Source organism: Schistocerca nitens, chromosome 6, assembly GCF_023898315.1.
Source record: "Schistocerca nitens isolate TAMUIC-IGC-003100 chromosome 6, iqSchNite1.1, whole genome shotgun sequence".
NCBI classification, from domain to species: domain Eukaryota; kingdom Metazoa; phylum Arthropoda; class Insecta; order Orthoptera; family Acrididae; genus Schistocerca; species Schistocerca nitens.
In genome coordinates, this window is record NC_064619.1 from 454,940,562 (window position 1) to 454,952,262 (window position 11,701).

The following is an 11,701-nucleotide window of genomic DNA, read 5'->3' on the forward strand; positions in this document are numbered from 1 at the left end:
GGCCAATTCTGTCAGACACTGGGAATTTATGGCAGAAAGGCTGCAATTGACATTTCTGTTTCCGAATGTTTTACACAACCTATCAAACCCGAGCCAGAAAAGGAGCCATATCTAACACACTCGCAACACAAGCAAGGCAAACATGCGAGCCGCAGCACCTCAGGTGCAAGATGCAACACCTGGAAAGTGTTCTGCAGAGAAATTGGTGCTTCACCAGTTACATAAGACTTGTCACAGAATCACACTGCGAAGTGACACATCGGAAAAAGCGGTGCCAGGGACGGCCTTTCTGCCATACAATTCCAGAGTGACCACTGGAATTAGCTGTATATTGCACAAATATGCTCTAAAGACTATTTATAAACCAACAAATTATATCATAGTGTGTCTCAAATGGCAATGGTGAGAAGGGGCCCACTTGCAACATTGAGAATGTACCAAATATTACGTTAATGTAGAAAAGTCTATGTTGTAATGACTGCATGATCAATTAACACCAAGAGCCTCAAACCCTAGCAGCACTCCATGTTGGAGAAGACAGACAAATCGACCATGGAGGAACACATTCTGTGTGGAACCTACTGCATAGTGAAATTTGCCGACACAGAAGTTCTTGCTGCAGAGAAGAGCTATTACACTTGCTTGTTCAGGGAAGCTATAGAAATACACAAATATGACAAAGCCCCAACATTAACAGATCCCCGGATTCCTGTGCTGCAGAGAACAACAGTCGCAGTTAGCAAGTGGAGAACTGCAGCGATACTGACCATGGAAAAACCCCTGATGTTGACGCACCAGATACATATAATCTGCACCCACAAACTCAGCTCCAGTCCACCACCAGTAATTGAAGGTGAAGCTCTGACGATGCCAGCCACTGGTGCTGATGGAAATGTCAGAAAAACTATGAAACAAGTGTTGGCCGAAAAACCCGAGACAGAAGCCAACAGGCAGTTTCTCAATCATAGAATGCTCCAAACAGGTCAAATAAGAATAAATTTTGTAATATTGGGAAAAATTATAGGCAGAGACTGAAGCTTGATGAAATTTAACAGGTTCAAGTGGATGTAGGTTGTAGCAGTTGACATGTAATGTAAGAAAACGGTTATCAGTTTGTAGCACTGATAGAATCTTTTAAGAAAGAGAATCTGGGTATATGATACGTGGCCATGTGATTGTGTGCCCATTTTTCATGTTGTTCTAGAGACCAATACTCCAGCCATTTTCAGCAGTCTGTCTATAAAACAACATGGACGCAGCAGAAGTAGATTTTCATGTGTGCACCCACAGGTATTTGCATCAGTGCAGACTTTTACCTAGAAAGTCATTATTACTGTGGACTTAAGCATTTACGACAACCTGATAATAATGTTATATATAAAAAACAAAGATGCAGTAACTTACCAAACGAGAAAGCGCTGGTAGATAGACACAATAAAACACACACACACACACACACACACACACACACAAACACACACACACACACACGTGCAGATGGATATGTATGTGTGTGCGCGTGAGCGTATACCTGCCCTTTTTCCCCCCTAAGGTAAGTCCTTGCGCTCCCGGGATTGGAATGACCACTTACCCTCTCCCTTAAAACCCATGTCCTTTCGTCTTTCTCTCTCCTTCCCTCTTTCCTGATGAAGCAACCTTGGGTTGCGAAAGCTTGAAATTTGTGTGTGTTTGTGTGTTTTTTATTGTGTCTATCTACCAGCGCTTTCTCGTTTGGTAAGTTACAGAATCTTTGTTTTTTATATATATTTTTCCCACGTGGAATGTTTCCCTCTATTTTATTGATAATAATGTTAAGATGATATAAAATACTGCAGTAAATTCTGAATGATCACTTCTTTCACATGGTTCAGTTGTATAAATTATAAACAGAGAATGGTCTAAAATAGTCCTGTACTCTATGAGAGCTCAACTAAAGTGAAAGTAACACTGACCTCGAGGTATTTCCTGTAATGGAAACTTCTGAAATATGATTCAATGGACAAGGTAACTAAGAAAAAATGTCAAAACAAGGGTGAGAAGATTGAGTTTTAAGAGTCTGGGGGGAAACTGGACAGTGACTGGAAAGATAAACAATAATAGACAGAAAGCCTTCCACCATACTCAACATCTGAAAATTTTAGTAAGGAGTAAATTAAGTCATAAGTCAGAAAAATCACAGTTTCAAAAACTTACGACAGGTGCTGCTCTAGATGAAAGAAGTCTTAAGGCACAAAAAGCTGTTCCAAACACTTGCAAACTTGGAATGAGCATTTTACACTACTTCCTGCCTAAGGCCACTGTACTAGAGATGGTTGAGCTTTGTACAATTTCCTGTATAAAATACAAAAATGAAGAGTCAAATATACGTCTGCTTTTCAGGGTGTGCAATTCCGAAGAATAAAATAAAATAAAATAAAATAAAATACAATACAATACAATAAAAATAATGGACAGCAAATTAAAACTTTACTTATGAGGCAGTTAAACAAGACTAAAATTAATTTCCAAATGTATGGGTGTCTAAGAATTACATTTCTGTGACCTGTACATAAGTAAATGATGTACAAGTACTAGTTTTTTGCAAAGAGCTAACATAAAATCTGTCACATTTCTAGAGGTGTACAGCTTTACAAAAGGCAACTTCATGTCCAGTTCCGTGCAGAGGCAAACAACACTAACAAGATACATATAATCACATGCCTCTCACTAACTGTGAGTGTCCTCTTCTTCATACATACATATACAAATTCATTCATGCATAGTATTCTATAGATCCAATCAAGAAAAAGAATTTTCAGGAATGTGGAACGAATCAAGATAGACATTAACAAAAAAATATCTGCATATTGTATCAACAGCAAATTATAACTGCACTGCTTAATGCTATTCGTTCTTCAGACAGTTACCTTCAATCAAGTAGATCACAAAAAAGCTGCTACCTTGAAAAGAGCTGCTGCTTCCTCAGTTATACTAGACAGCTGCTGTATTGGAACTGCAATATTACTTGATTATAATGGCATTTTCAAAGAAAAGAGCCCAATTTACTATATATTATTACTTGTCATGCAGCTTTAGAATGAACACTATTACCTGCCATGTAGCTAGTAAAAGTTTTCAATCTCTGAATCTTGATACTTTGATATTTTGGAGAAAGAGTTGCTCAGGAGATACATTTTTAATTTTCTTTTGAATTGGTAGCAATATCCATGTTCTTGCTTCACGTTAGACAGGGTGTTACTGAATACCTTTCCACCATCATATATGCCAGTCTTCTGAATCCCAGACAAGGTGGCGAAGTCTACATGAAAATTATTTGTGTGTGTATCAAGCAATGGAAAATCCAGGATGGAATGAAACAATACCAAAGAAGGAAATTTGCTCCTCACCATATAGCAGAGATTCTGAGTCGCAATAGGCAAAACAAAAAGATTCACACAATTGTAGCTTTCGGCCATAAAGGCCTTTGTCAGCAGTAGACACATGCACACGCACTGGTTTAAGCTCTTTTGCTTGTTCAGGGAAGCTATAGAAATACACAAATATGACAAAGCCCCAACATTAACAGATCCCCGGATTTCTGTGCTGCAGAGAACAACAGTTGCAGTTAGCAAGTGGAGAACTGCAGTGATACTGAGGTTGTGTATCTCCACTATATGGTGGAACGCATCAAGTAGCAACTTTCCTTCTCTGATATTGTTATTTTTGTCTATACTATTGTGGCTGTATAAAACAAAGTTCACCTCGAACTGATTTTAACTATCAGCAACGAGAACCATTCAGGGAAGTCAACGTTCTAGATTTCTTAAATAATGTGCATTATTGGTGGCTGAAATGTGATATTTAACAATACAGATGGTGAGTCTTATAAACTCTGCAGCACACCATTGCTCTGTTACTTATTGTGTCAATATACTGAATGAAAAACACTGTTGAAGAGAGTGAAGCTAATATAGTTAGTTTTCGACATGACTGAGGTAACACTGGCTGTCTTGGTGAGTAATTGCTGTACCTTTAATACTCCAGTACTTTTACACAAGTCTCTCATGCCTCCTCTGTGATGAAGCACAGAATGGTACGGGAATGTAGCACCAATCAGCCGACCATGGCACAGGCAGGGAACTTGCATGGGACTCACTGAGCAGGACAGTGGGATGAGAAGTAGGGGAGTGGGGAGGGAACAGAATACAGGATGTGGCAGACCATGGAGATAGCACTCCCTTCTTGGGAGTGTCAAATCAATCAAAAGGAATAAGAGGGATGGGTGATATGTTTGTCTCGGATGGAAGAACGAGGGGAGGAGGATGATAACAGGTATACAGGAAAGCTATAGTATTGTATGGTTGGCGAAGTATGCCAGCCAAGAACAGCCGAATGTCCTCCTGGTCACATCAAGGGGATGAGGGGCACATTATCTGTGTACAACTAGCACATCTCCAATCATTATGAAACACTGGTGACATAATCAAGTCAATAAAATGGTAGTAGTAAATAAGGTAACTTTACGTTAAAACAATGAGGGGTGTAGAATTTAATTAAAATGTCGGGTCAGGCTAATCCACCAGCCCAGTGCAACCAGAAACACTCTGGAGCTGAGATTCCACTGGGAAACGACCAGCCACCACCACTCAGGGTCCACCGAGACCATACTGACTGACCTCCAAATAAGATTATACAAGACAATGTTTGACAAATGTAGAACTAGATTTGCTGCTTAGACACCAATAGCTAAATTAAGGGTAATGCGTCAACTAATGCAGTGATTGTCTATTGTGGCAAAAGTGGTGCACATTTTTAAAATGTGCATCACTGATAAAGGGACACCACTACTACTGTACGGTGGAGCAGCTTGTTAAGCAATGTATTCAAAGGGACCAGGCTAGTACAGCTGCTGCAGAGTTGGCAAATAATCTTACATTCTTGAGGGGACATTCTGCATAAAGACATCCACACAGTTGTAAAAGGTTTCACTACGTGCAGCTTGTTAAACTAGATGATTTCTGTGCAGAGAGAGAGAGAGAGAGAGAGAGAGAGAGAGAGAGAGAGAGAGAGAGAGAGAGAGCTCTGCAGTGTTGTTAGTGTGCTCTCTGTGCCTCTCCCACACCTCATGCTTCAGCTGTTGCCTGCCCTCTTAACTGGCGATGCTGGGGTTGGAACTACACCAGACCACTGCTTCTGCTTCTGCCTGGTAAAAAGTACATACTCTGAAAACATACCCCACCTGTCCTTACATTACTTGTATTTGCTTTATGTCAACTGTAATTAACACTACAGTGGCTAGGCAACCCAACTATACCCAAACCAACATGAAAATCAACAGTGACCCTTCTGCATGCACCTCAAAGTGCAGATAATCATGGCAGAATGACACTATTGGCTGGAGCATCAAACGCTACACTGCTCCTGACCCGTGTACATCAGCCCACTACCCACCGCCTCCTGTACACACCACTGTAGTGGTCACTGCTGCAGGCGACTCAATGTTCCATGATGCTACAAGTTGTTGTGATAGGATCCTCTGTAAGTCAGTGTCTTAATTCTAGGGCATCCATTTTTTGTATCCTCTGGCCAAATGATGTATGCTTTCATTGGGTCCAAGTAACACAACTGGCCTTCCAGTGTTTTGACGTTCAGAGAAAAGGTCAGACAGGCAATACCAATAGGTGTCATGGGTAGCAGTGAGTTATGGCTTGTGAATCACTCAGTCACTGCAAATTCACAAAGACTAGTGTGAGCACACTTGCAAAATAGCTACTAGTCACGCAGGCATGGTACTAGGTTACTGTCACTGCCACCTCCTGTGTGTAAAGCAACAGCCTGTTTGGCCATTAACAGGTCATCCAGTGTAAATGATTTCCACACTCAATTTCATTCACCACAAATCAAAGCAGTTATCATAAAACAGTTGAGTCATTATACTCCTCCAAGAGGAGGTAAAACAAATACGCAGCATGGCCTTTGACACCCTCATATGCTGCTGTTTATTACCCATCAAGATAAAACCTTCACAGCTACCAAAGATCCTGGGCACTTCATCTGGTTCACTTATGATGTCTTCAATATGCAATATGTGAACACGATGTTAAGATAATCCCCCCCTCTCCTCCCCCCCCTCCCTAGTTTATCTTCAATAAATTTCACATGCTCCTTTTTAGTTCACTGTGCTACCTTCTTGGATTCTGACCTCCACCTCACTGATAGCTTCATAAAAAAATCTCCATGTACACAATGCTCACCAACCACCAACTGTACCTTCACTTCAATAGCTGCCACCCCTTCCACTCTAAAAAAAAATCCCTCCCAAAATACACCTGCATGTGAAAGGATCAAAGTGAATAATGAACAGTTGAAAGTTTTCCTGTGGGAATCTGTACAGTTACAAAAATAACTGCCATTTTTCTACTTCCAGCTTACAAGCATACGCTTGTATGTTGTTCTCCCTCCAATTTTACTAAATTTGTAACCTGCCTTTATGCATATAGAAACTCTCACCGTTTCCAAATTCATCCCACAACAGGAACGTGTCAATCCCTGTGGTTATATGGAGTGCAGAGGCACAAATCATATTTTCACGACTTCGTATTATCTCCAAACAAACAAGTCGATCTTCTAACTTATCTCTCAAACTCCTGATGAAATACGCCAATACTACCACTTTTCAGCGATTTCTTTCATAATTTGGTAGGGTCTTCGGCTATTGTAAATTACTTAAAATTGCCGGTCTGAATCCCGAATTTAAACAAAACAGGTACTTTGCTGCATACTGCGGGAATGTTTTGCGAATGCACGATTGCAATGAAAAACCATTGGATATCAAGAAACTTAAAGAAGAAAAAAGTGAACGGAACATGAAAAACTCGCGCCATGAAAGTAAGAATATGTCGGAGAATTGGACGGAAGTGAAGTACAAAAGACGCAAACAGATAATACAAGATACAGAAAACGGCGAAAGAAACATAAATATAGTGAACGAAAATTACTTTCAAGCACTTTCGACTACGGATTGTGAAAGTGAAGTTAACAGTGCGAGTGTACCATGTAGAAAACCAAACGACTTTGTGAATAAGGTAAAACACGGAATATTTCAGCAGCACTTAAGTAAAAGATCATATGCGAAAGTGCTCACGAAAAATCTTCCACCGCTAAGCTGCTCTACTGAGACAATATCGACATGTGTTAGCAAACAAGACACAATAAATAGTGCCAAACAAGACTTCGCTTACTGCAAAGGTAGGCAGGAAACAGGCAATCTCGGAACAGCAAGTACCGGTAAAATTGAACTGTATGCCGACAGCCAAGGACGAAATACAGCCGCTGAATTTCGGCGTACAAGTAGTCAGAATTTTAGTTTTAACTGTACAATAAAACCAGGAGCAAAATTCAGTGCTGCTACGTCAATGAGTCAAGAAAAAATTTCCTCATTGAGCAAAAAGGACTTTTCCATCTTCCTGGCGGGATCAAATGATATAGCTAGGAACGAAAAAAACGATCTCTTAATCTCGCTAAAAAGAAAACTGTATGAGCTGAGAGGAACAAATGTTATTGTTTTTTCAGTGCCACACCGTTACGACTTGATGGAATGGTCCTGTGTAAATAAAGAAATTGAAACTGCAAATAAAGAGATGCAAAATATTTGCAAGCGGTTTGAAAATGTAACATTTGTGAACATCAGCAATTTAGGGAAAAGGTTTCACACAGCACATGGTTCCCATCTAAATGTACTTGGAAAAAACGTAATAGTAACAAAAATTTTAGAACTTGTAAATAAAATCTCAAATGTGCGGTGTGATGATAGAAAAGTCATACCTCTCATGGACAGGAAGTGTGTGTATCCTGTAGAATCCAATGTGAAATCTGATGTCAGTGAAGCTGCACCCCTCCAAGACAAATGTGAAATTTTATCAATGCAAGTGAACACTCCAAATGTTAATAATTCACAGAAAGGCACAGCAGTTGTAGAACAACAAACACCAGAAATAAGTGAAACAGCAGCAGCACCATCATTATCAGCAGAAGCAGCAGCAGCAGCAGAACCAACAACGACTGGAGCAGCAACACAGCAATGCTTAAGGAGGAGCCAAAGGAAAAATACATCTGTGTCATTCAGTGATAATTTTTTATGGTTTCAAGCCCAGAAGAAAATAAAAATGTGAAAAACCAGCCTGCTAACTCACAGATAAGTCACAACAACATCCTATTTTTAAACATTCAGGGTCTTGAAAATAAAGTTGAAATTCTGGAGGAGTCATTGCCACAGAATAAGTATTCTTTCTTATGTCTATCAGAACATTGGCTTAAACCAGAACAAATACAATACTATGTACCAGAAGGTTATAAATATGGAAACAGTTTTTGCAGATCTCAGTACCGTAATGGTGGTACTGTTATCTATGTTTCAAATGAAATAGAGTGTAGAGAACTAGATCTTAGTTGGGCATGTGTAGAGAAACACTTTGAAATTACCGGGATCATATGTGATATGATGAAACTTATCATAGTATGTATCTACCATTCCCCTGACTCAGATGATAAAACTTTTTTAGATAATTTAGACAGTGTACTCTGCTACATAACAAAATGGAAACAGTATGTAACTGTAATTGGGGGAGACTTTAATTCAAGCTTTGATGTAACATGTAACAAACCCAGTGTAAATAAGTTACTGAATATGCTAAGGCAGCACAACTTCCATCATGTAAATTCAGAACCAACAAGACTACAAGCGTGCTTGGATAATGCTTTTGTCAACTGTGCTCGTGATATGTACTCCACCAAGGTAAAGGAATTTGTTTTCTCAGACCACTCCATGTTAACGGTAGAGTTAAGACATTTTATAAAAGGGGATGAGAGCAAGGCTGCACAAAAGTTAACAAAATCTAATACCTTAATATTAACAAAACACAATCTCATAAAACTAACACACCAGCTGAGCATAACAAACTGGGACAAATTATTTCAAAACTGTGATTCCAGTGCCCAAACAGTTTATGAAACATTCCACAATTACTTAACAGATATTTTAAAAGCCCATCTTGTTCAAAAGAAATACCATAAAACAAGAAAGGGTAAATTTTGGTACACCAAAGAACTGGAGAATCTAAAAAATAAGCTACTGCTGTTGAAGCGCCTTGCCAAAGTAAACAATTCTAATGAAATTAAGGATCTCGAAAAAATCACTAAGAAACAGTATAAGAAAGAGTTGCAATTGGCGAAACTAAGATACAACACAAATTTCATAAAAAATAGTAAAAACCAATGCAAAACAGCCTGGTCATTAATTAATACTGTTAAAGGTGAAGTCAGAAACTTCGACAAGACAGTCCCAATACCAGCAGATACATTCAATAAATATTTTGTAAGCTGTGCTGATGATATCAAAAAGCTGATCAGTAAACCCGATGTAACATGTATAGATTATCTGAAGAGAGCAAACCTAAATCATAATAGGGCCAGATCATCATTGAAACACTTCAAAGAGGTATCCCAACATGAAGTTCTTAAAATAGTCAAAGAAATGAAAAATTCATACAGTACAGATATTTTTAATATGTCAAACAATCTATTGAAAGAAATCATACATTACATTGCAGCACCATTAACATATTCTATAAACCTGTGTCTCATAGAAGGGTTTTTTCCTGATCCTCTCAAACTATCCAAGGTAACTCCAGTCTTTAAGAAGGGTGTCAAATCAGATCCTGCAAACTACAGACCAATTTCACTAATTCCAGTACTAGGAAAAGTGTTTGAAGGCATAATATATAAGCAGATGTATGAGTACCTAGAACTAAATGGTATGTTAAGTGCATCACAGTTTGGTTACAGAAAAGGAAGGTCAGCTATACATGCCATAGAGCTCTTAGTCAGAGACATTCTAGCAGCATTTGAGGACCATGCGCATGCACAGGTAACCTTATGTGATCTGAGCAAAGCTTTTGACTGTGTTGACCACTCACTTCTGCTCTCTAAACTTGAGTACTATGGAATATGTGATAAAAGTTTAAAACTCATCAAATCATACCTCAATAAAAGGAACCAGGTGGTGAGTTCAGGAAGTCATCTGTCAAACATACTCGAGGTTCAACATGGAGTGCCACAGGGATCTAAATTGGGACCACTTCTTTTCCTTGTACACATAAATGACTTACCAGGAAATATAGATGTAAAGACATATATGTATGCAGATGACACAACTTTTCTATCTGTAAACCATGTACTTGATAACCTTGTAAGTGATATGAAATTGGCAAAAGAAAATGCAACATCATGGTTTAATGCCAATGGTCTGCTATTAAATGAGGAAAAGACCCAGAATATGTGGTTCAGTCTATCAAAGACTACAAAAATAGAAAAACAAAAGGCAAAGTTTTTAGGTATTGTACTTGACAACAGTCTAACATGGAACTCTCATGTTGATCACATAGTGGTTAGGTTGTCAAGAGTTATATATTTGTTGAAGAGACTGATGTGTTGTGTGACATTTGAGTACGTAAGGACAGCGTACTTCGCCTTTTTTCAATCTGTTTTAAGGTATGGGTTAATACTCTGGGGAAACAGCAGAAAAATAAATGAAATTATGGTGATCCAGAAGAAAGCAATCCGAGTAATGGCTAAGGTAGATAATAGAGCACATTGTAAACCATTGTTCATTAAATATAGAATTTTAACAGTAATTAATTTATATATTCTTGACAGTGTTAACTACATACTTGCTGAACTACCTAATTTAAGTGTAACAAATGAAAGGCATGGCTACTATACAAGAACGTGTACTTCTCTGCTGTTGCCACAAAATAGATTAGCTAAAACTAACAATAGTCATAAGTATATGGCAATTAAAATATATAACAAATTGTCTAAAAATGGGTCAATCAAGCCTGACAAATTATTTAAAGATAATGTTAATAACTTCTTGTTAACTAATCCATTCTATTCATTAGAAGAATTTTTAGAAATGCCCAATATCAACTTAAATATGTAAAAATTTATTTTGTAAAATTAATAGGTTAAGTGAACTGACGAAGTCTATTGCATGTAACTATGCTGAATGACTAATAAAGAATCTGAATCTGAATCATTTTCAATAAATTTCTTTGTACCACAAACAAACGAAGTAAGTACTTAGGGCGAGGTGTAAACAGTGACTGTCGCAATAATTATAACTCTCGAATCCACATTTGCCGCAAAACACAAGTACCTAAGAATTTGTTTTTGAATTATAGTAAACTTCGATCTTATGATAAATACAATGACAGCAAAATGAGACTTCTACAATTTTGCGACTGATATCTTGAGCAGAATGCTAATCTGCAACTTGTCAACATTCAGTCGTGTCATTACACAATTTTTTGTCTGCAAACAGCGTTATTGCAGCACACGGTGATATTCGAGCAACACGGCCCAGAATTAAAACAAGCAGACAGAGTACACTTAGTCACTTACAACTCTGTTTTATTCAAGGTCCGAACCCTCGAACTAGTTGACTTCAGCCGTCATGGCCCAGTTCACTAGTCCTCTAACACATCTGAGCTGTTTTTATGACGAAGGTTGCGGGTTCCATAACCTATGAGCAAAGATGCATATCGCTACTGTATATATTCGTTACATTTTCGTAAGGGAATAACATTTTTATTGTATTTAAAGTGTTTTTAGTTTTCCTGGTTTCATATAGTTTGATTTTCAGTATTTTATGCGTCCATAAAAT

General features: G+C 38.3%; 1 protein-coding gene across 3 annotated transcripts in view; it reads right to left on the reverse strand.

Moving 5' to 3' along the window:
- Positions 1-11,557, reverse strand: part of LOC126262418 (phospholipid hydroperoxide glutathione peroxidase-like) — a 50,115-nt gene extending 38,558 nt beyond the window's left edge. The window contains exons 1-3 of one of the 3 annotated variants that reach the window (XM_049959050.1): positions 11,440-11,542; positions 3,091-3,298; positions 2,194-2,331 (exon numbers count right to left, since the gene is read on the reverse strand). In XM_049959050.1, coding sequence (XP_049815007.1) covers positions 2,194-2,271 — 78 coding nt within the window. In that variant the 5' untranslated portion in view covers positions 2,272-2,331; positions 3,091-3,298; positions 11,440-11,542. Of the gene's footprint in view, positions 1-2,193; positions 2,332-3,090; positions 3,299-11,439 lie in introns of all 3 variants that reach the window. The other 2 variants (XM_049959051.1, XM_049959052.1) reach the window with 2 other exon arrangements.
- Positions 11,558-11,701: the final 144 nt, after the last annotated feature.